This window comes from Danio rerio, chromosome 6, assembly GCF_052040795.2.
Source record: "Danio rerio strain M-AB ecotype USA chromosome 6, GRCz13ab, whole genome shotgun sequence".
Lineage (NCBI taxonomy): Eukaryota > Metazoa > Chordata > Actinopteri > Cypriniformes > Danionidae > Danio > Danio rerio.
The window spans coordinates 2,667,501-2,693,158 of record NC_141026.1 but is presented as its reverse complement, the minus strand read 5'-3'; the positions used below and the strand labels follow the sequence as shown (position 1 = coordinate 2,693,158).

At 37.7% G+C, this 25,658-nt stretch overlaps 2 protein-coding genes and 1 long non-coding RNA gene across 3 annotated transcripts in view; 2 read left to right on the top strand and 1 right to left on the bottom strand.

The window, feature by feature from the left end:
- The window catches only part of plxna1b (plexin A1b), a 744,633-nt gene that overhangs the window by 22,458 nt on the left and 696,517 nt on the right, over positions 1-25,658 (top strand). The window lies entirely within an intron of this gene.
- Positions 944-17,740, top strand: tgm5l (transglutaminase 5, like). Its single transcript, NM_001326491.1, has 15 exons — positions 944-985; positions 2,357-2,536; positions 2,902-3,144; positions 4,735-4,853; positions 4,926-5,054; positions 7,065-7,242; positions 7,358-7,493; positions 9,240-9,343; positions 11,432-11,671; positions 11,753-11,785; positions 13,023-13,055; positions 13,176-13,382; positions 14,167-14,330; positions 14,698-14,831; positions 17,367-17,740. Exons 1-15 carry the CDS (start codon positions 979-981, stop codon positions 17,515-17,517), a joined length of 2,058 nt encoding a protein of 685 aa, NP_001313420.1. The 5' UTR covers positions 944-978; the 3' UTR covers positions 17,518-17,740.
- The window catches only part of LOC147843306 (uncharacterized), a 16,774-nt gene continuing 4,191 nt past the window's right edge, over positions 13,076-25,658 (bottom strand). The window contains exon 3 of the long non-coding RNA XR_015492987.1: positions 13,076-13,217. This is a non-coding gene — a long non-coding RNA (uncharacterized LOC147843306). The remainder of the gene's footprint in view (positions 13,218-25,658) is intronic.

Sequence of the window (25,658 nt, the reverse complement as noted above, 5' to 3'; positions counted from 1 at the left end):
CATGTCTTTGTAATGCATGACTGGTGAAATCCTCTCCGCCGACACTGAAACTGTAAATGCCATTAATGTTTCTACTTGCAGCGCACTGCGTTCGTCATATAAATGATTCGGGAGTGATGTAATAATATTAATAGCAGCTCTGAGGAAAAAGGAGGCGTATCGGGCCACACCTGCTCCTCCTGCTTCACCTGAGATATGATTTATGATCTACAGTATATTAAATTAAGGGCGGGTGTGTGATCTCCAGACCTTTATGTGACCCCTGATCACAGTGATTTGTTAATGAACTCTTTTATTAATGAATATGAGCGTATACTATGACAATATACTAAACTAAATAATATTTGTAATATGAGTGCTGATTAAATATGAACTTAAACAACAATAAAAACAGCACAAATCCATTATATGTGTCAGAGTGAAACACGTACAACCATCCCACATGAAAAAATACTATTAAGTTATAGTATATAGGGTAATACACTGTATATTATAGTTTTTACAACACTTTGTTAATAAATTGGCCGTATGAGTGTGTGTTTGTGGATGTGTATGGGTGTTTCCCAGTACTGGGTTGCAGCTGGAAAGGCATCCGCTGCATAAAACATATGCCGGAATAATTAGCAGTTCACTCCGCTGTGGTGACCCCTGAAATAAAGACTAAGCTGAAGGAAAATGAATGAAAAATGCCAGATATTGTCTTGAGATACTCTTGGTCTGTCCTGATTTCACTGTTCTCCCACTGGGAGGAGTACGTCTATCTGCATCACACACACACACACAGGCTGCTGATGTATGTGTGTGTGTGATTGTGTAATAGTGTGAGGTGTGGGCTCTGTCGATCGTAACTGCAGTCATGAATGTGGTCTGTCAGCTTCAGTGGAATGGAAAGGGAGGAGCAGATGAAGACAGATATAAAACCACAGTAAAAACCTACAATCTCAATCCAACAGCAAAACCACAACACTGCTACGCCTCATGGACGGTACGCTTACATGTTTTCTATATTCCATAATAAAGATAAATTCTATATATCTATATTTTATTTTATTTCTCTAGACAGGTATTTTGGTAAACTAAAAAACATTAGCAATTAAGTTGGTAATCTTAAATAGTAATGAGTTATTTAAGTTAAATGACCATGTATGCACTGTAGAAAATATCCTAAATTAGCAGTTTTTCATAATCTGTGATTCATGTTTTTATTTTTTCCTCCCATTTATTTCTGATTTTGAATTACATTTTCGGGTCTTAATCTTTCGTCCAACAAATTTTAACCTTGATAAGTTATATAAATATTTTTATGTACCAAAAAATGTGATTTTAAAGGATTTAAATTAAGCATTTTAGAACAATTATTATTATTATTATTAATTATTATTATTGTTATTATTATTTAACTGTTTAACTTGAAAATAAATAAATATCAATAATAGTTGATAAAACTGTTGAAAAAAAAATATTGAATTTAAAATCATTCACCAAACTGTTTTCCTGGAAATTAAATAATAATAATAATATTTGATCAAATTAAATAAAATAAATAATAATATTTTAAATAAATAATAATAATTTTGATGAAGCTGTTGAAAAAAAAGAGTTTAAATTTATTTACCAAACTCTGTTTAACTGGAAATTACATAAATAAATAAATGAATAATAATAATTGATCAAATTAAATAAAATAAATAATAATATTTGAGATAAATAAATGAACAAATAATATTTGATAAAACTGTTGAAAAAATATTGAGTTTAAAGTCATTAACCAAACTGTTAATCTAGAAATTAAATAAGTAAATAATACTACTAATAATATTTGATCAAATAAATAATAATATTTGAGATAAATAAATAATAATATTTGATAAAACTGTTGAAAAAAATATTGAGTTTAAAATCATTTAACAAACTCTTTTTAAATGAAAAATAAATAATAATAATAATAATATTTGATCAAATAAAATAAAATAAAAAATAATATTTGAGATAAATGAATAATAATAATAATATTTGATAAAACTGATTAAAAAAAGAGTTTAAAGTTTTTAACCAAACTCTGGTAAACTAATAATTAAATAAATAAAATAAATAAGAATATTTGAGATAAATAAATAAAAATATTTGATACAACTGTTGAAAAAAAGTATTGAGTTTAAAATTATTTAACAAACCCTGTTTAATTAAATAACTAATATTAATAATAATAATAATAATTAATCGAAGAAAATAAATAACAATATTTAAAATAAATAATAACATTACTTGATAAAACTGTTGAAAAAAATATTGAGTTTAAAGTCATTTAACAATCTTTTTCCTTTTTAATTCATTGTATTTTTGTATTTTACCGCAGAATTTAAGTTTGTAAGTGTGAACCTGCAGCCGGTCCAGAACCAGCTCCAGCACAGGACGGACGGTCTGAGCTCCGGCTCTCTGGTAGTGCGGAGAGGACAACCATTCACTGTGACAATCAACTATGCCGGACGACCATACGACCCACTGCGGGAAAAACTACAGTTCATATTCATTCTAGGTGTGTCTGTGTGTAATAATAACCCAACTTTCACAACACTCTCCCTGCATTAATCATCAGTACGCCTCTAATCAAGTCAGATCCAGAGTAACACTTTCACTACAAGATATTAAATCAAATTATATATTTATTAATTATATTATAAATTCTATCTTTAAAAATAAATGTATTAATTTAAATGTAAGATTTGTGTGTTTGAACTATATATATTTACACTGTCCTACTTATATTATACTTCTTGTCAACAAAATAGGTTTGATGCGCCTCGCGTTCTCAGAACAGCACATTAGGTCTATAAATATATATATTTTATAAACAATTGAATAATTAGTATGTGTATAATGTGTTTGTGCTGTGGTGTGCAGGTCCCCTGTCAGTGGAGGTGCCCGTCTCCTCATATGGACAGCCGTCTTCATCAAAGTGGTCTGCAGTTCTGGAGCGCGGTTTACCAAACCCCAGTGGCTCTCGAGCTCTGACTGTGTCACTAAGCAGCCCTGCGTCCTCCTCTATAGGAGTGTACACACTCCAACTGACAGTCCAGACTCGCTCCAGCACCAAAACACATCTACTGGGCCAGTTCACACTCCTCGCCAACCCCTGGTGCCAAGGTGAGCTGAAGAGACAAATACAGAGGGACAGTTCATGCAAAAATGGAGATTCTGTCATCATTTACCCATCTTGTACTGTCAACACTAATACGGTTTTGTTTAAAAAAATGCACATTTTTCTTTCCATTTTAGCCTTCCGTCTGTGCAGTTAATGGATCAAGGTGTTCATTTCTTGAACTTATCATAGGATTTTCATCAGAATTTTTTACTAACTATATACCTATTTTTATCTCTTTTTTGAGTGAATTTAAAGGGCCATGAAACCCCTTTGTTTCAGCAGGGTGTTTTCACACCTCTACTTTGGAAAAAGTCAGAAAAGTGGGCGTGTCCAGCTCTGTTTAGGGGGGGAGTGTCGGAGGAAGAAAAGAGGCATGGTGTGGGAGTGTCTATTTGGGCGCGCTGAATTTCAGAGTCAAAACACACACCCAACAGGGGAGAAAGTGACTGTGTTTACATGGACATCTGTAGTCGAATTATTAGCCAAATTATTAAATGGTGGACTTTAACTGCAGTTTGGCTCTTTCATTCAGGGAATTCATTCATGTCCCTCGTCACAAACGAGATATTTGATTTGAGGAACTGCTCTAAGCGCGTATTTTCGTGCAATGTTTGATACCGCACGGCGAATGAGAGAATAAAAACCTCAGCATTTCCCAGAAACTTAGATGCACACGGCAGGTAGCGTCAGAAAGCCGCGTGTGTTATTCCCGTCACAAAATCCTACACGAGGTTATAGTTTGGTTGTAGAGCTAACTTGTTTACACTCTGTGCAATAGTTCGATACGAATAAAATACAAACTGAATAAACAAAGAGCACTGCTCGCTCACTTACCAAATCTGTAGAGACAGGACAATCACCAGCAACTAGAGCCGCGTCTTTATTAAGAGGAGACTACAAGCGAATCCGGATCTCAGCGTTTGCAGATGAGAACAGCTCTCAGGTAAACAATGTTCCTCCTTAGACACGTAAGTTATTGTTGTCGAGCATCGCGTACACTGTTAATCCACATTTGACTCCAGCTGAGCTCTCACAGAGAGAAAATGAAAACGAAACTTAACGGCAGCAAACTATAAAAGCAACACTTCACGCTTGTTTTGCCAACACAACGTGGCGTCTCTGTCGTCTGAACACTATGAGAGTAATGAATATTAATGAAGTTGCACAATAGAGCGCGCTGATTGGTTTGAACCAAGCCTTACTCATGCATTAATGCATCACACTGTAAGACGTAATAAGACACACTCTGGCACAGACGTCCAGTCTGCACGCTGGAATACACAATATTATGTCATGGCCGTAACGCAGCTTCAAAAATTTGTTTCAAATCGGAAGTACGAATTTGCTTGAAATAAAGCAAAAACAACCAATTTACACTTTTTAGTGAAATATAGGTGTCCTAATAGTGTTTTTAGCAGTGTGGGACACATATACGACTGTCAACAGCTCAAAACATGTGTTTTGGTGTTTCGTGACCCTTTAAGTAGAATCGAGTTTTTCTGGGATTTTATTGAGCGTGTATGGATTATTGCTTTCCTTTATTATCATTAAACAAAGTTCACCTGTAATAATCCCTCTGTTTCCATCCTCAGCGGACTCTGTGTTCCTGCAGTCGGAGGATCTCAGGAATGAATACGTCAGGAGTGATTTCGGCCTGTTGTTTAAAGGCACCCCCGGTAATGTGGTCTCCAGACCCTGGTCTTTCGGTCAGGTGAGGTGTTGAGTCATTGACTCTGAAAGCACCAAACAAACCCTCCTTATTAACCAAACTCCTGTCTTTCAGTATGAAAAGGGTCTTCTGGACATCTGTATGAAGCTGCTGCAGCTCAGTCCTCAATCTCAGACAGACATGAAGAGAGATCTGCTCAACCGCTCCAGTCCTATTTACATCGGCCGCGTCATCTCGGCTATGGTGAGCACATCCTGTCTTTATAGAAATGATCCTGCTGTTTACTTGAGGGCTCCTATTTTTGTTACTTTAGGTTTACATCCAAGGCCAGCCTGTGCTCTTATTAGCTATGGTTTACCTACTCTCTTCTGATAAGTTGCCTGACTTTACTCTGTTCCGATTGGTCAGATGGCTTTAATCTATTTTGATTGGCCAAATGGCTCAACTCTTTTCTGATTGGTCAGATGACATTACTCTGTTCTTAATAGTCAGATGGCTTTATTCTGTTCTGATTGGCCAGATGGCTCTACTTTACGCTTATTAGGCAGGTGGAATCTGCCCTGATTGGTCAGATGGCTTTACTCTTTTCTGATTGGCCAGATGTCTCTACCTTTATTGGCCAGATGGCTCAACTCTTTTCTGATTGGTCAGATGACAGTACTCTGTTCTTAATAGTCAGATGGCTTTATTCTGTTCTGATTGGCCTAAAGGCTCTATACTATACTCTTATTAGGCAGGTGGATTTACTCTGATCTTATTGGTCAGATGGCTGCACTCTGTTCTGATTGGCCAGATGGCTCTACTTTACTCTTATTGGGCAGGTGGAATTACTCTGTCCTGATTGGTCAGATTGCTTTCCTCTATTCTGATTGGTCAGATGGCTTTACCCTTATTGGCCAGATGGCTTAACTCTTTTCTGATTGGCCAGATGGCTCTACTCTACTCTTTGTAGGCAGGTGGATTCACTCTGTTCTTATTGGCCAGATGGCTTAACTCTTTTCTGATTGGTCAGATGGCATTACTCTGTTCTGAAAAGTCATACAGCTGTACTCTGTCCTGATTGGCCAGACGGCTCTACACTACCCTGATTGGTCAGATGGCTATACTCTGTTCTGGTTGGTCAGATGACAAAACTTTGCTCAAATTGGCCAAACGGCGCTAATCTGCTCCTATTGGTCAGCTGATTGTACTTTGCCCCAATTCACCAGATGGCTCTTCTCTTATTGGCCAGATGCCTTTACTTTGTTCTCATTGGTCAGATGGCTTCACTCTGCTCTTATTGGCCAGATGACCCTACTCTACTCTTATTGGTCAGTTGGCTCCACTTTGCTCTGATTGGTCAGATTATCATACTTTGCTCTAATTAGCTAAATAGCTCTAATCTGCTTCTATTGGTCAGCTGGTCATACTCTGCACCATTTGGCCAGAGGGCTCCACTTTTATTAGTCAGATGGTTTTACTCTGTTCTGATTGGACAGATGGCGCTGCTCTACTCTTATTGGCCAGATGCCTCTACTTTGTTCTCATTGGTCAGATGGCTTTATGCAGCTCTTATTGGTCAGATGGCCCTACTCTACTCTTATTGGCCAGATTGCCCTACTCTACTCTTATTAGCCAGATGGCTCTACTTTGTTCTCATTGGTCAGATGGCTTTAAGCTACTCTTATTGGTCAGATGGCCCTACTCTACTCTTATTGGCCAGATTGCCCTACTCTACTCTTATTAGCCAGATGGCTCTACTTTGTTCTCATTGGTCAGATGACTGTACTTTGTTCCAATTAGCCAAATGGCTTTAATCTGCTCTGATTTGTCAGATGACCATCCTATGCTACAATTGGTCAGATGACTTTACTCTGTTCTGATTGGTCAGATGGCTCTACTTTGCACCAAATTGTCCAGATGGCTCTACTTTAATTGGTCATGGCTTTACTCTGTACTGATTGGTCAGGTGGCCTAGTCTGCTATGATGGGCCAGATGCTTCCAATCTGTTCTGATTGGCCAGATGGCCCTATTCTGCTCTGATTGACAGGTTAACAACACCAATCACGCTTTTCCGTCTCAGCTACAATTACAGTATATGAGAATCATCGCAGACATGGTCTGTTGTCAGCAAATAAAGACCACAGACTGACATTTTGCAAATTTATTGCATTCCTGTGGAGGTTTGATGGGCTGATTTACATTCACAAGCAGCTGCAGACTACATTGAAGGTAAGGATGAGCCCGTTAATCCAGTCTGTGTCTGTGAACAGGTGAACTGTCAGGATGATAAAGGCGTGTTGATGGGGAACTGGTCAGGTGACTACAGCGATGGTGTCAATCCCTCAGTGTGGTCGGGCAGCGCAGACATTCTCAGGATGTGGTCAGAAACACAGTTCAGTCCTGTCAAATACGCCCAGTGCTGGGTGTTTGCTGCGGTCATGTGCACAGGTGTGACGATGTTAATTATTACACAATTGCACACTTTTGTTACCTACATGCACAAAAGCTAATCCAGGCAGTCAAATGACATGTTTCATTCCCTCTGTTCATCTCTGTGCAACAGTAATGCGAGCGCTCGGTATCCCGACTCGAGTGGTGACCAACTTTAACTCAGCTCACGACACCAACGGGAACATGGTGATAGAGGAGTATTACACCGAGATGGGGGAAAAACTGTCCATCGGCCGGGACAGCATCTGGTGAGAGGAGTCTCTGATTATTATTGCGAAAACATACACGCTACAACATGCTGGGTTGTCAAAACCCTGCATTGAGTCAACATCGTATTCACCATTTAATGATTGGTCTACATTTGACCCAGCGTCTGTCTCATTTGCCCAGTTAGCTTGGTTCGTCTGGCATATGGGAATCCAGCAATCGCGCTCGGATCCACGCCAAATCAATCAGTCTGAGATCGATTGAATGAGGTGGTCTTGATTCGATTGAAACGATCTCTGGAGCGGATCGATTGTAATGAGGAAGCGATACGATTCGAGCCAGGCTATATCACTGTGTATCATGGATATGTAACAGGCATATGGCCATATAAAGAGAGAATTATGAGTAAGGCGAGAGGTCGAAAGTACAGTAGTTCCTAGTGTATTGTATAAAAAAATGAACACTGAAAACTCACAGCCCATGTACAAACTGGGGAACACAAAGTCCTACACTTTGTAAATGAACACACATGTGAAGTTAATAAAGATAAATTGGCCATTTCAAATAAACATATTTGCACTTCAGTAAACATAAATAAACCATCTTAATTATCTCGGTGCTGAAAAAATGCGACTGTAGTCAGTAACGCGGATTGAGTGCTTTTATAAGATGACAAAAGTCCACATCTCCAATCACCGAAAACGGCTGCAAATCTTTAAAAATAAACACCCGCACTGCCTTTGTTATTTTTATGTCTCTCGAAACCAGTTGGGTATGTTTTCTGGAAAGATTCAGCGAGGGATTGTTGCTATTCGGAGGACTTGATATTGCAGTGATATTGCTGGGTGATGCGCTGCAGATGTGCAGTCATGGTTATACGTGTAAAACAATGCTTGCACACAGTTATTTTTTGTTCACCGTTTTTTCTTTTATTGGCATTATACTAACCAGCAAAACCCAAATTTCCTCACACCGGAGATTTGAAAGACGCCGGCGCTTTCTCGTACTGTTGCCTCACTTCGCCGGTGCTTCCTTGTACTGTTGCCTCAACCTCACTTCACTGCTCGCCATGTTAAAGTGTGGAATGATGGTCTAGCGCCCCCTAACCTTAGTCAAAGTCAAAGTCAGCTTTATTGTCAATTCAGACACATGTACAAGACATACAGAGAATCGAAATTGCGTTACTCTCAGACCCTAGGTGCTTAACATTAATATAAAATATATATATAAAAAATAGTAGAGTTTAAGTAAAAAAGAAAATTTACAGTATATACATTGCACATAAATGTGGTCTAAAAAATATACATATGTAATAAGAATTGTAAACAATACAGTGACATTAAGGGCATATAGCAATGAGTGCAAAGTAAACCAGAGTTGTGCAGATAAAAAACAGTATAGTGCAAAAAGAACTTGTAAACATGATAATTGTGATAAAGTGACAGTGACATATTGGGAGGTAGTATAGTGATTGGATATTTACTTGCGGGGAGGAGTTTCCTCATCTAAGCTCATGGATTTACAGGCACACACAGTCAATTCAAGGAGATATAAAGCGCACATAAATTATTTGAACGCAAAACCGAGAAAACCACAATACACAAGCGCGTATTGAACCGTGGAGGTCGTACCGTAGTTTAATACTATATTGAGAACCCTGGCATCCCTAGTATATACACTTTCATGAAACAGTTTTGTCTATATTTTAGTAAAACTATTTGCATTATCAATAGATTATATACAATTGACTGCAAAGCTGTGCATTAGAAGTCTTTGCCTTTTTTCAGGAACTTCCACGTGTGGGTGGAGAGCTGGATGAAGAGGCCTGATCTGGGCCAAACTTATGATGGCTGGCAGGTTCTAGACCCCACACCACAAGAGGAGAGCGCAGGTTTATTATGCACACATTACACACAGCTTAACACTAGGTCTGAGTCCTGCTGCACATTCACTGTTAACACTAAAACATGTAGTGAAAAGATTTTTATTTTATTTTTTTAATGAATTTCTGCTTAATAAGCATTTATTTGGTTATAAATACACAAAACTGTAAAATGTAGAAATAATAAAATTTCGTAATTGAAATAAATTAGACGTGATTCAGGGCTGATTTTTTGCATCAAATCTCTGGTCTTCAGTGTCACATGATCATTCAGAAATCATTGCTGTTCTATTATGATTAGTTGTTATTGGTACTCAATTTTTAATAATGTAGCTTATAATTATCAATGATGAAACCCTTTTTTTCCTGCTTCATAGTTTTATGGATACATTATTTTTTGTATAACATGTTTTTATTGAGTTTTTTTTTTTTCAAGATTTTACGATAATTTAAACCCCAATACCCAAAACTTACCCGTAGACAGGCTTAGGGGAAAAATTATAATAATAATCCTTATTAAAAAAATACAAAAAAATAAAAATAATATTAAAATAAACTAATTAAATAAAAAAAAGATCAAGCACCAATTTTCATTGCGCAACTTCAGACTGCCAGAGCTTCTTCAATATTTCAATTTCTTTACAAAGATCAAAAACACCTTCCAGATATCACAAAATTCAGAGGATCTTTTCCTAATTATATACAGTTGAAGTCAGAATTATTCTTCCACCTTCAAATTATTTTCTTCTTTTTAAAATGTTTTCCAAATGATGTTTAACAGAGCAAGGAAATGTTCACAGTATGTCTGATAATATTTTTTCTTCTGGAGAAAGTCTTATTTGTTTTATTTCAGCTAGAATAAAAGCAGTTTTTAATTTTTTAAACACCATTTTAATGTCAATATTATTAGCCACTTTAGGCAGATTTTTTTCATCATTAACCATCATTATACAATAACTTGCCTAATTACCCTAACCCAGGGGTGGGCAAACTCGGTCCTGGAGGGCCGGTGTCCTGCACAGTTTAGCTACTGCTCTAATCACAGACACCTGCTTATAGATTTCTAGTGATCTTGAAGACACTGATTATTTTGTTCAGGTGTGTTTGACTAGTGTTGGAACAAAACTCTGCAGGGACACCCGCCCTCGAGGACTAAGTTTGCCCATCCCTGCCCTAACCTGACTACTAGTTACCATAATTAACCCAGTTAAGCCTTTAAATGTCACTTTAAGCTGTATAGAAGTGTCTTAAAGAATATCTAGTCTAATATTATGTGCTGTCATCATGGCAAAGATAAAATAAATCAGTTATTAGAGATGAGTTATTAAAACTATTGTGTTTAGAAATGTGCTAAAGGAATCAGCTCTCCGTTAAACAAGAAATAAACAGGGGGGTGAATAATTCTGACTTCAACTGTACATAATCCAGGATATAAAGGAATTGGACTGGAAATCAATTGTGAAATAAATTGAGTCACTTCCACCCCAAAATTTTAGTTTCTCCTCACACAATGAAAAAATGTACCTTGTATCTTCTTGCACTTAAAACAAAGATCAGGGATATTAGGGTTGAATTTATTTGGTCTTACAGGAGTAATAAAAGTTTTCATTACCCCATTATATTGTTGCAATCTCACACAGGAGTTTAATGTATTTGTTTGTGCATTCAAACTAATGATATTCCAGTCCTCTACTGATACCATTTTTTATCTTAAATCCATGCTAGTCTTTTATTTTCAGAGTTTTCTTTATGATTTTCTCTTAATATGTTATATAATTGTGTAATTAGCTGTCATTAAGTTTACTTTTTAAGTGTTTTTTAGGCTAACTTTAACCTGATTAACCTAGTCAAGCCTTTAATTGTCACTTTAAGCTGAATACTAGTATCTTGAGTAAATTTATTTACTGTCATCATGGCAAGGATAAAATAAATCAGTTATTAGAAATTAATTATTAAAACTATTATGATTAGAAATGTGTTGAAATAATCTTCTTCTACTGTTAAACAGAAATTGGGGAAAAATATACAGGAAGGCTAAGAGTTCAGGAGGGCTGATAATTGTGACGTCAACTGTGTGTGTTGATATTGTGTTGTCAGGAATGTACCGCTGTGGTCCTGCCGCTGTGAAGGCCATTCATGAGCAGAAAGTGGACGCGGCGTACGACGTGCCGTTCGTTTATGCAGAAGTGAACGCAGACGTGCGGACCGTCATCATCAGAGACAGGAAGATTTTAGGCGTCAGTGTTGATAAAGAGCGAGTCGGAGCCCTGATCTGCACCAAACGTCCTGGAGCCATGACTATGCTGGACATCACATCCGAATACAAGACTGAGATGGGTAAGAGAAAGAGAGACACAGAAGAATACTGTAAATACTATTAATCTGATCTTAATGGCAAAATCTCATTTCTCTCATTAGTTCTCAGCTCAGCTTATGCTTTCAGCGCTGATGGTAAGTCTGTTAAATCTTGTTCATTTTAAAGTGTGTCATTTATCAAACTCATAATTAATAACTGTTAAAATTACAACATTTATTGAAATTTTTGAAAATAAATTTACTGAGGTTTACTGACGAAAGCTTTTTAAAAACATTTTTTAAACGTTTTTTATTTTATTACAGTTTAATTAAAAAAAAGTCATTATTAGTTATTATTATTATTTTCTTTTATCTGTCTTTTTGGAAAGCATCACTACAAAGACTTATTGTTATAATTATTATTATTACTATAATAATAATAATAATAATATTGTCATTATTATTACTATTGTTAATATTATAACTATTATTATTACTATAATTATTATTATTATTCCTATTATTATTATTATTCCTATTATTATTACTATTATTATTATTACTATTATTAATATTATTATTATTCCAATTATTATTATTATTATTACTATTATTATTATTCCAACTATTATTATTATTACTATTATTATTATTATTGCTATTACTATTAATATTATTATTATTATTATTACTATTATTATTATTATTATTATTATAATAACAATAATAATAATTATTATTACTATTAATATTATTATTACTATAATTATTATTATTTCTATTATTATTATTATTATTAATATTATTACTATAATAATAATAATAATTATTATTATTATTATTATTATTACTATTATTATTACTATTATTATTACTATAATAATTATTATTATTACTATATTTATTATTATTACTATTATTATTACTATTATTATTTTTATTATATATTATTATTATTGCTATTATTATTACTATTACTAATATTTTTATTCCTATTAATATTATTACTATTAATATTATTACTTTTATTATTATTATTATTATCACTATTATTATTAATATTATTTTAATAACTTTTATTATTACTGTTATTAATTTCATTACTATTACTATTATTATTTTTACTATTATTATTACTGTTGTAATTATTATTATTAATATTACTATTATTATTACTGTTATTAATTTCAATACTATTACTATTATTATTACTACAATTATTATCACTATTATTATTATTATTACTAAACAGATCTAAATGTGTAAAAAATACATGACAAATATTCAGATAGTATATTCAGATAAAGATAGTTGATAAAAATCTTAAAATTTCAAAATAGGGTGTACTCATTTATGTTGAGCACAGTATCTCTAAAAACATCCTCTCTTCCAGTTCGAGGTGGTGAAGCAGCTCCAGCAAGAGTTGGTGAGTTCTTTTACTTGTTTTTTCCCTCCTTATTTGTTTTCTAAACAGAAAAGCTGACAGTAATCCTTCTTTTCTCATTGGGGTTATAGTTCAATTCTCCATTCATTTCTCTTCCTGCAGCTCCGCAGGGTCTTGCAGTTTCCCTCCAGCTTCTGAAAACACCTATAATCGGAGAAAGCATTGCATTCAGCATCATAATCACCAACCAAGCATCCATTCCCAAACTGCTGAGAGCTCACGCGAACGCGCAGAATAAAGAGTATCACCGCAACCCTTTCGGAAGCTTCTGGGAGAAACACCACGAGCTGAAAATCGGCCCCAGTGAAAGTAAGACGACTGCACAATATATTCAACAGACAAACGTGATTTAAATGAGTTAAAACAGGGTTAGAATTCAATATATCAGGTAGGGATAAAGTACAAGTGAAGTCAGAATTATTAGCCTTTAACGGAAAGTAGATTATTTTTCAACACATTTCTAAACATAATAGTTTACAAAAGTGAACATCAACTCATCTCTAATAACTGATTTATTTTATCTTTGCCATGATGAAAGTAAATAATATTAGACTAGATAATTTTCAAGATACTAGTATTCAGCTTAAAGTGACATTTAAAGGCTTAACTAGGTTAATTAGGGTAAAGTTAGGGTAATTAGGCAAGTCATTGTACAACAGTGGTTTGTTCTGTAGACTATCCAAAACTAATGTTGCTTATGGGGGCTAATAATATTGACCTTAAAATGATTTTTAAAAATTAACTGCTTTTATTCTAGCTTTCGCCAGAAGAAAAAAAACATGATAGGATATACTGTGAAAATTTCCTTGCTCTGTTCAACATCGTTTGGGAAATACTTGATAAAAATGTCTAAATATCTGCTCTAAATTGGCCGTAGTGTATGATTTTGTGCATGAATATGAGTGTGTATGGATGTTTCCCAGTACTGGGTTGCAGCTGGAAGGGCATCCACTGTATGAAACATATGCCGGAATAGTTTGCAGTTCATTCCGCTGTGGCGACCCCTGATAAATAAGGGACTAAGCGATGAATGAATCTGCTTGTAAGTCTTTTCACACTTAACTTTATGACTCCTTTTCTTGTCCTCCACCAGCGGTGACTATAAACCAGGAGATCTCCTTCAATGAGTACAAGCTGAAGCAGGTTCTGGAGGATTATCTGGTCAATCTGGCTGTGGTTGTGGAGGATGTGAAGTCTCAGGAGAGAGTTCTGGCTTCAGAAGAGTTCAACATCCACAGCCCGGCCCTCAGTATACAGGTGAAGCACACTCATTCATTCATTTTCCTTCAGCTAACTCCCTGATTTATCAAGGGTCGCCACAGCGGAATGAATCACCAACTATTCCAGCATATGTTTTACACAGCGGCCTGTGGGGGACACCAGAGCACAGAAACCCATGACAACACGGGGAGAACATGCAAACTCCACACAGAAATGCCAACTGGCCCAGCTGGAATTCGAACCAGCGACATTCTTGCTGCGAGGCGACAGTGCTAACCACTGAGCCACCGTGTCGCCCCTTGATAAAACATTATAAAACAGATATATACTGCGCATAAAGCAAAAATAAAGAGATTGATTTAATAAATGAAATAGCGGTTTAATAAGAAACCTTTGTTTTTAGATTCAGAACGAGAACGTCATCGTGAACTCGCCGCAGGTTGCCATGGTGACCTTCACCAACCCGTTTGACGTGGCAGTGACTGGAGAACTAACCGTAGCGGGTTCAGGACTCCTGGAGGAGAAGATCCAAATCAGGTATGTAAAACTCTTAACATTCATTCATTCATCTTAGTCACTTTATTAATCTGGGGTCACCACAGCGGAATGAACCGCCAACTTATCCAGCATATGTTTTACGCAGCGGATGCCCTTCCAGCTGCAACCCCTTACTGGCAAACATCCAAACACACTCATTCACACACATACACCAGACAATTTAGCATACCCAATTCACCTGTACCGCATGTCTTCTGGACTTGTGGGGGAAACCGGAGCACCCGGAGGAAACCGACGCGAACACGGGGAGAACATCCCAGTGGAAACTCCACACAGAAAAGCCAACTGACCCAGCTGAGGCTCGAAACAGCAACCTTCTTGCTGTGAGGAAATTGTGCTACCCACTGTGCCACAGTGACGCCCTAAATCCAATTCAGTTCAATTCACCTTTATTTGTATAGCGCTTTTAAATAGTCTCAAAGCAGCTTTACATAGAAGATCATAGTGAATTGAAACAGTGTTAGTTCAGTTTTCAGAGTTTAAGCTCAGTTCAGTTCAGCTCAGTGTGGTTTAATAATCACTACTGAGAGTACAAACCAAGTGTGCCGCAAGCCTGCGTTTGAGTGAAGGTCTCGGCCGTTAGATCGCCCCCTGGGGGCTGGCTGCAGTACAAGTCATAAAGCCCGCCTCCTCCGTGTTAATGAAGGAGACTTGAGGCCAAATAAAAAAATTTATTACACTTGCAATAAAATGTCCCGAAAGATGGTTCTGGTCGATTAAGGCACTGATTATTGTGCTGAAATAGGTGCAGATCTTCATTTTTGTAAACAGTTTGTTTTTAGCAGTAATTTAATGCTGGGCGTGTCATCGTGATTGACAGCTGTGATTGACAGTTTCTCAAAGCAGCGCGTCTGAGCTTCGGCAGGAGACTGAAGTGTTAATATTCGATTTCTGCGTTATTTTACCATGACAAAATGAGTTCAGCAGTAAACTACAGTTTCTGACATACATGATCCTGGTGGAACACTGTTTATTTGCTAAGGTCAGGGCTTTTTTCGGGCTTTATTAGTTTGCTGATACACGCCTAACCACCCAGATGGCAAAATACACTCGGACCAGTTCGGCTAGATTCTCGCCTGCCGGAGACTTATCCCTCAGAGCTCAGACTGACTACCTCTGCTGGACCTACTCCGGATGCCTGGACTCACTACCCGATTCCAGCCCGAGTAATTCGAGTCAGATGCGGCGGCCGAGCGAGCCGGCGCTGCCGCATGCGAGCCGGAATCAGCCCGCGACGCCGCGAGTAGGTTATGCGCTGCGGCCCGGAGCTGGCGCGATTGAATATAAAAAAACCCTCAAATTTGTTAACGTTATTACATCCATTTGTGTTGATATGACAGCAAACGCATGCTGAGAAGTTCGGGGGGCGTGGTTGATTTTACATAAGGCGTTTGGTTGGAAGCTCGACTCCGCTCATTTTCGCGGCTCCTCCTCTGGCTCCATCAGACAATCCTTCTGCGCATGTCAAGGCTCCAATTTCCGCAGTCTTTTGCGACAGTTTGTGCCCGTCAAGCAGGCGTTTTGCCCTCAAGGCGTTCAATGGGAAAAGGGGCTGTCGCGTCGTCCATATTTTTTACAGTCATTGGTACAAACACTGAAGAGCAAATCCATCGATGCACAGCTCTACAGATCTTAAACCATGCAAGCCAGTGGCGACAGCAGCGAGGAAAAAAACTTCACTAAAAGTGAAGAATTAAAATACCTTGAGAGAAACCAGGCTCAGCACGACCATTTCTCCTCTGGCCAAACGTTTTGTGCAGAGCTGCAGTCTAGGCGCTGGAGAAGCTGGACGTCAGCGAGACGTCTCATGCTCTCCACTCCTCCATGACCACCACAGCAGCTGCTCAGGCTACAGCCTGGTCCAGGACTATGGAAACCTTGGGATTATCTCGTTGCTGGTCTTGGATCGTATGAGTATCGGAAGAGTATCCCCAGGTGGAATTAGAGAATAAAGAGAATAATTAGTGTAGCTGCTGTTCATATTGTATATAAACGAGATGCAGAAACCTTTGTGGAGCACATTCATGTATTATACTGCCCTGAGTGTATGCTGCATGTATTAAGTGATGCCCTGAGTGTATGCTTTATTAAAAAAGATAGGTCTTTAATCTAGTGTTGAACTGCAAGAGTGTGTCTGAGTCTCGGACATTATCAGGAAGGCTATTCCAGAGTTTAGGAGCCATAAATGAGAAGGCTCGACCTCCTTTAGTGGACTTTGCTGTTCGAGGTACTATTTAGAAGCCCTGAGTTTTGAGATCTTAAAGAGCGAGTTGGATTGTAGCAAGACAGAAGGTTGGTTAGACAAACAGGAGCTAGATTATTTAAAGCTTTATAGGTAAGAAGCAATATTTTATAATCAATGCAAAACTTAACAGGCAGCCAGTGTAAGGAAGATAAAATTGAGGATAAAATATTTTTTACAGTGTGTACAATGTTAACCACTCACCCTCATCATGAGCAGTGATAGTCAGTGTTGCCCCAAATTATTATTGATGTTATTATTTCATCTTTCAGAGTCTCGATGCAGCCTCGAGAGGCCGTGAGGAGGCCTGTTCGTTTCATTCCTCAGATGACGGGCGCCAAGATGCTTTATGCTTGTTTAGTGTTGATCAATCTGCCCACCGTCCTGCACGGTTTCAAGACCCTCAGTGTTCAAGCAGCTTAGAGATGTCCCAGACATGGGCACTTGGAGGTCAAAATGATATCAAATTCACATTATATATTTATTTATTGTGTCATTTTGTGTCTAAATATTGCTGTTTTTTTGGTTTGAATGATTTTGAATTGTATATTTATACAGTGTGTTCATGCAAAAGCCTGAAAATAAAGTATTTCTAACAATATTTCAGTGATAACACTAGTGTTTTCCAGCAGAGGGCAGACTTATATATACCTGAAACTGTAATAAACATTTATTCAACTCTTTACAGCAGTTTCAGATTGCATGACTTATGCTGAACTGTATTTGAAATCATTGTTCTATCTTTGGATGTATTATTGGAATGATAGATTAATGAAAAACATTAGTAAGTGCTTTAGTTATCATCGTGAACTTCACACTAATCTTCTGAATGTTTGTCAGTGCTGCATGGGGCTCTGTCTCCCCCGTGTGGCCGCTCTGGAGCTGCTGAAGGTCGGCCTGCGCTCTGAGTTTCTTCCGGTCTCAGTGATCGATGTCTCGGCTAATTTTACACTCTGTGAACTAAATCACCACCGTCACCATCGCTCACACTGCTGGAAGTGGAGCAGAGAGCACTGCACTACCTCGAGAGCACACACCAGAGAGCTGTTTTCTACGATGGTGGTTTTTAATATGCTTTTGCAATGTATGTTTTTTGAAGTATGTCAGCTCTCTGCTAAAAAATCCAGATTAAACCAGCCTAGGCTGGTTGGCTGGTTTTAGCTGGTCGACCAGGCTGGTTTTAGAGGTGTTTTGGCCACTTCCAGGCTGGTTTCCAGCCATTTCCAGCCTGGTCTTAGCTGGTCAGACTGGGAGATGACCAGCTAAAACCAGTTTGACCAGCCTAGCCAAGCTGGGAGTCCAGCCAAAACCAGCTATATCCAGCTTAAACCAGGCTGGTCAAGCTGGTTTTAACTGGATTTGGCTGGTCATTTTCAACAAGCTTAACTTAATATTTGTTGTCAATTTAGTTGCTAATTTAGCTTAATTTGGTTAATTGGTTATTTGTTGATAGCTGTTCTGAATATTTATGCTGGCTAAATCATTTTATAATAAGGTTAAAGCTGCTAAATCATATATAAGGACTTAATAAGAAGAAATATTTTTGAAAAAACTGAATTTTTTAGGCGTAAATCATTTGCTGGAATAGTTAGGGGATCATTCAGCTGTGTCGACTCTGAAATGGAGACTGAGCTAAAGGAAAATGAATGAATTTATGTTTGACAGGGTGCGCGCTACGTGTCTGACGAGCGAGGAGGGATGCGGTGGGGAGGGGTGAGAAGGGTGCGCCATGTATTTAAGGATCGCGACGTATTCGCACTTTCTGTATTTTGCACCGTTGTTGTATTTGCACTGTCTGTATTTTGTACTGTCTGGAGCCAGCACCTAAACTTTTCACTCGTCATAGCCAGGACCAGACGGTATCTGCGGACGTTTTTTGCTATTTCTGCGGAGAATTTTTGTAAAAATCTGCGGATTTTTGCCGAATTATTTTGGGAGTGTCCAGCGGAGTATCATAACTAAAACCTTAATATATTACACAAAAGTAACAAATTACTGAATAAAAACTCAAATTCAGATTTACACATTTACTCAAGCAAAAAAACAGAATTTATAATGGGCTCAAAATCTACAGAAATCTGCGGAATTCTGCGGAAAATCTCCGGAAAATCTCCGGAATTCTGCGCGCGCAGATTCCGTGTGGGCCTAGTCATAGCACACGTGCTGCTGATGATGTGACAACAAAAGTGATTTGATTTGAGACACAAGATTTCCGGGAGATTATCACTTGTTTGCAGGCATCCGTGAGTCTCTATGCATTTGCGGGAGACCCCTGGGACTTCTGGGACACTTGGGATGTCTGAAAGACTGTTGACGTTCCACCACAAGATGGCAACAGACCGCATAAGCCCTTAGGGGAGAAAAACAGCAATTTTTTTTTGAGTATGTTTCAAACTACAGCTGATTAAATCATTATAGAACAGGGAAGTGATATTATAAGTCGATCTCTCTCTTTTGTATGTTATAATGCTGTAGTTATACCACAGTAATCTGCTAGTGTTTGCTTTGCTCTGACTTTTGAGGTTAATTATTGTGATCTCCAGATTGCAACAGAGAAATGCTGGGAAATCACTGTAGACTGATGGCATTTCATGCCGTTCAGCCTTATAATCTCAAAATGTAAGCAAAATCAGCAGTTTTGTCTTCACTTCAGACATTACGCTAGAGAATCATTCAAACACTAGCTCTAAAGTGATATTGGTGAAGTAGCAACGTTTTCTGCTGTTTGATGTGTACGAATGGTGGAAGAAAGTAGTTCCTCATACAAAAGGGTTTTTGAGACTGTGATTATCTTTTTTATACGCACGATTATGCGGTCGAACTGTTGTATAAACACAATATCACACGAGTAGCAGTGTGATATGGCTGTATATCGTCACTGGTGGGCCACTGAGGCACTCGGTCTGCAGCCTGGAGCCATTGCACTCCTCTCACTAGTGCTGAGATACAGCCACATCGCACTGCAACTCGTGCGATATTGCTCATATATCACAATGTGTGCTTATATATTTTTGTACATGGTATGTTTGCATCTGCATTGTGAAGCCGTAAAGTTTCTCTCGATCCTACCACACATCTTATAACCTGCAGCTATTTTTCCTGACAGCTCTTTGCGTGCACTTTAATATCACTGCTGTGTTTAGGCCACAGTCTCAACCAATGATTCATTTTCCTTCAGCTTAGTCCCTTTATTTAAAATGGGTCACCACAGCGGAATGAACCGTCAACTTATCCAGCATATGTTTTACACAGCGGTTGCCCTTTAAGCTGCAACCCAGTACTGGGAATCGTCCATTCTCATATATACACCAAGGCCAATATAGTGCATAAGTTCCCCCATAGCGCATGTGTTTGGACCGTGGGGGGAAACCGGAGCATCCGGAGGAAACCCACACCAACACGGGGAGAACATGCAAACTCCATACAGAAATGCCGACTGCCCACCTGGGACCAGGGCCGGCGCGTCCATAGAGGCGACCTAGGCGGCCGCCTAGGGCGGCAGTATAGAGAGGGCGGCGTCTGCGACACCTCCCTTTCCACCCGCGTCCTCAGATATATTCGCGCATAGACGATAGAATAGAGAGGGCGGCGTCAGCGTCACCTCCATCAGCACCCGCGTGTCCTCAGTTATATCCACGCATAGGGCAGCAGAATAGAGAGGGCGGTGATGGTGTCCGCCAGTCCGCGACTACTTCCCTCGCTTCCTCAGCACCCGCGCGTCCATTATATCCACGCATAGAGCGCCGGAAAAGAGCACCTCACTTCTTTTTCATAACCGGTCACTTTCGTTTTCACATTGGGGTTGAGGGCGGCGTGATCGTCCTCTGCCTAGAGCGGCAGTTCAGCTTGCTCCGGCCCTGCCTGGGACTCAAATTAGCGACCTTCTAGCTGTGAGGCAACAGTGCTAACCACTGAGCCAAAAAGAAAACAACTCCTAAATGTGATGAACAAAAGCCAAATCCTGATCTAAAATGAGACCCGAATCAAACCAGCAACATTCATCCCAAACTATTTGTGCTGGAGAAACTCCGAAACCCTTTAAAACTATTTCAGTCATGAGCACGTGAATATAACAGACAGAAATGCAAATGTCGCCAACACATCATGGCTGTTTACCGTCACACCAAATGCTAATGTTATTCAGTGTAGGCGCCAAGAGTCGCTTCTCTCTGTCTGTCGTCTCTAACAGTCATGGAGCAGCGTTATGCACTGAATGCCTCTGAATATGGAAAGACATCAGCTTTCATATCATCCGGAGCGAACACAATGTTCTCAGTCTGTTTCCATACAAGCAAGAGTTGCATACGCCTGGGAAATAAAGACACGGTGCGGTGGTGACATTACACATTACATAGCAAGAGTTCCCTATTAGATGAAGAAGGTTTGAAAAATGTCATTGCTTGTGTGTAGGCAGTGTTTATTATTCTTTGATCAAACCATTGGAGAAAGAAGCGCAAATCCTGCAACTATAGGTTTCTGATGTTATTAATAATGCGATGTGGAGGGAAGTCTTTATGAGACATTGCAAGTCATTAATTGGTTGGAAATATTATATAATTCAAGACCATATAACCAGACTTTTTGTCAGTTATTGAATTCGTTACGATCACCAGTGATCTAGCGTTTGCAAATCACTGGAGAACTCCAAATCTGCCACGTTAATGAACTACAGATCCCACCATGCACTTCACTCACAGAATGAAATGCTTGACAGAAACCATATATAAATACATTAGATGTCGCCTGGCCTATTGTTGTCTATTGGACGGAATGCATACATAGCGCCGCCATCTTGCTACAGGGTAGCGCTCCTTTGAAATGAATGCGGGACCAAGGTACAGTGGAGGACTGTGGCCATCCAAAGCCAGAGATATACACATATACACATATATCTGTGATCGGGAGTTTTCCTGGATGTTAGTATGCAATTTTTTTTCTAATTACGAAAATTATAATTTTACGTCACTTTTCTACATTGATGGATCAGTGACCGCACGGGCATTCCTGACAAAAAGCTTGTGTTTGTGTGTACAGAAATGAACTATCCACCCTCCCTGTTAAATTTAATCTAATCATGTCCTGAAACACAGCTCCTCTCCTGCTTTCACTGCTCATACTGACGGAGGGAGCGATTCGTTTGTGAATGAATCTCCGTTATGAACGACTCCTTCGTTAGCCGACAATAATACAAGTTTCTGGCAGCGCAGCCTCTCATTGTCATATTTCTTTGCATTGTTTGCTGATTTTATTCAACAAAACTAGCATAAGCCGAGTGTTTAGTGCGAGTTGGGGCTGCTTTGCTATATGGTGGATGCAGTAAGTGACTGTTATCATCAATAACGTTACCTGATTAGCACAAAAGTTCAGAACATACAAAAACAGAAAAAAACTTAATATTACCTATGAAATGTTCTGCTTTTGTGCTTTGTTTTCTTTGTTTGCTCGTTACTACACCCGTAGACAGCGCTAAAGTCCCGCATCTTCACGTAATAACACTGTCTTGACTAGTGCGGTTGAATGACATTTGTCCTGGGAGCACTGTACTAATGTGGCGGCGCTATTGACGCATGCTCAGGGTCCCTATGCGATATCTAGTGTATATGGACAGAAATGATATCTTTTTTCAACTGTTTGCAAGCATGTTTTGAAGCAAGCGTTACGATTATGAATTGTGGCTTCATTTTACTAACATACACGTAGTCCGCAGTAGAATGTCAACAGTCTGATATGTTATCTTTCACTCATAGTAGTCTGGGATGTTGTAATTTTGCAGTGTTTCCAGACTGAACCTGTTTTCCATGTGCATTAGAATGAAGCATTTCTGTGCTGGCAGTGTTTTCAGATGTGCTCATTTGTCTCCATTAGTGCTGCCAAACACACACTGGCTAATGAAGCCGCTCTGCTTTCACTGCTGCAGATGCTTCTGGCAGATTTCTCTTTATTATTTTATTCACTGTTTTGTTCACGATATTATTATTATTTTCACTATTGTGTATATATTATTAATATTATTATTATGATTATTACTATATATTATTTTCACTATATTGTTTCTTGAACTGTTCAGCTACCGTCAGTTTGGTGTACATATTTCTTGCTATATATATACACACACACACACACACACACACACACACACACACACACACAGATGAAGTCAGAATTATTAGCCCCCTTCAATTTTTTTTCATCTTTTTAAAATATTTTTCAAACGATGTTTAACAATGCAAGGACATTTTCACAGTATGTCTGATAATATTTTTCTTCTGTAGAAAGTCTTATTTGTTTTATTTCGGCTAAAATAAAAGCAGTTTTGAATTTTTTATGAACCATTTTAGGGTCACAATTATTAGCCCCTTTAAGCTATATTTTTTCTCGATAATCTACAGAACAAACCACTGTTATATAATAACTTGCCCAATTCCTCTAACCTGCCTAGTTAACTTAATTAACCTAGTTAAGCCTTTAAATGTCACTTTAAGCTGTATAGAAGTGTCTTAAAAAATATCTAGTAAAATGTTATTTACAGTAATCATGCTAAAGATAAAATAAATCAGTTATTAGAAATGAGTTATTAAATTATGTTTAGAAATGTGCTGAAAAAAAATCTTCTCTCCGTTATACAGAAATTGGGGAAAAAATAAACAAGCGGTCTAATAATTTAGGGGGGCTAATAATTCTGACTTCAACTGTATACATGTATATAATATTTTTTCCCCAAGTGCTATTTAAAGCTATTTCTCACCTCTTTTTAACAATTTTCATTACGGATTTCTAATTTATTTTGTCATTGCCATTATGACAGTGCATGATATTTTACTAGTTATTTAGCAAGATACTAGTATTCAGCTTAAAGTGCAGTTTGAAGAACTACTAATTATGCAACATAGGCTCATTATGAAAACGTAGTCATATATATATTTCTGGACATTGCGTATTATGTAGGCAGAGGTATGTATGGCTGCATTCGTCTTTTAAACAAATGCTATGGTATGATGCCACTTTACGCGCTTACTAGCTGACTGCTTCGGCTTTTCCGCTGTTACCATTTTGCCCATTCGGTCGCTGTGTATGTCGGTGGACTTGAGACACAAAAAAAAGTTGACCACAATGATGAGGTGCGAGTCTGGCGAAAAACAGTTTCAGAAAGCGGGTAATAGAATAAAATAGTAAATAACTTTTAAACTATTAAAATAATATTACTAATAAATTAATATTACTAATAAATAGTAAATGAGAATGTGGTAAAATCTAAAAACGTGGTAAAAAAATCAGGTGAGGGCTTTCCTTTTTCTGGATTGTTTTTTAAATCTGTCAGTTGGGTTTAGGGAAGTGGGTGGGTGCTGGTCAATCGGTGCTTTTGAAAACACTATCGGTTGGGTTTAGAGAAGGATGAGGGTGGGTTAGTCTATCGGTCAGTCAGTCGACAGTGGCCACTAGTGGATTTACGTAACAACAACAGGCACGAATGGCACCCGCGAGAGAAATTTGAGATCTCAGAAAGTGTACACAGTGATTTCTGGTGGATTTACAAAAACATAAACTGCAAAAAAATAAAATAAAATAAATAAATAAATAAATATATATATATATATATATATATATATATATATATATATATATATATATATATATATATATATATATATATGCTCCAGGGATGTATTTGGTGATCTCCATAAATGTATATAGCGGTACGTTTGCAGAATGTGCTGGGTTGCAATTATATCAACTAGGTAAATTAGGTTTAATTAATTAATCATGGCACAACACTGCTTTTTTCTGTAGGCAATCCAAGAATAAAAATTGATAAAACTTTAGTTAAAGTAACAATTTACGTCATTTACTACAGGCTTATTACCTGCCTTTTACTAAGATATTAACTGGTTATTAGCACTGATCTTATTTTACATCCCTAATCCTACCCAACTACTACCTTACTAACTCTTAATAAGCAGCTAGTTAGTAGTTTATTGAGCTCAAAGTCTTAATGCATGTTAATAGTGTGAATTGTGTGCAGTTTTTACATAAAAAAAGATTTTATATATATATATATATATATATATATATATATATATATATATATATATATATATATATAATTCTTTTATTTCAGCCAAACTATAGGAAATAAGTCGTTATCCATAAAAAATATATATAATTGAAAATACAAAATTTCACACGAATGAGGGCTAAAGATTTTGTCTTCAGCCTTATGCATTTTCTACAAATGTAATATGTTATGTTATCTGACTACAAAAGATGAAAGGTCATACCAGTAAAAGCTCAAAAGTCCAGCATCAATATACTGTAAACAGATTGGGTTGCAATTTGCTCTGATGTTGTCTATTTCTGTACTGTATATTGATGCTACGACTAACAAGCGAAGACGTCTGCGTGCATTTCCCAGCCCTCGGTTTGACTAGTTTTACTTCTGCTGAAAATAGCAGCACTCAAATCCTCCTTAATGCATCACATGAAAGAGAAATCGAGAGGTGCGTTTCATTCTCAGCCTCTCAAGGGTAATTACTGCATCGCTGAAATACTAGCTGTCATGTTTCTGT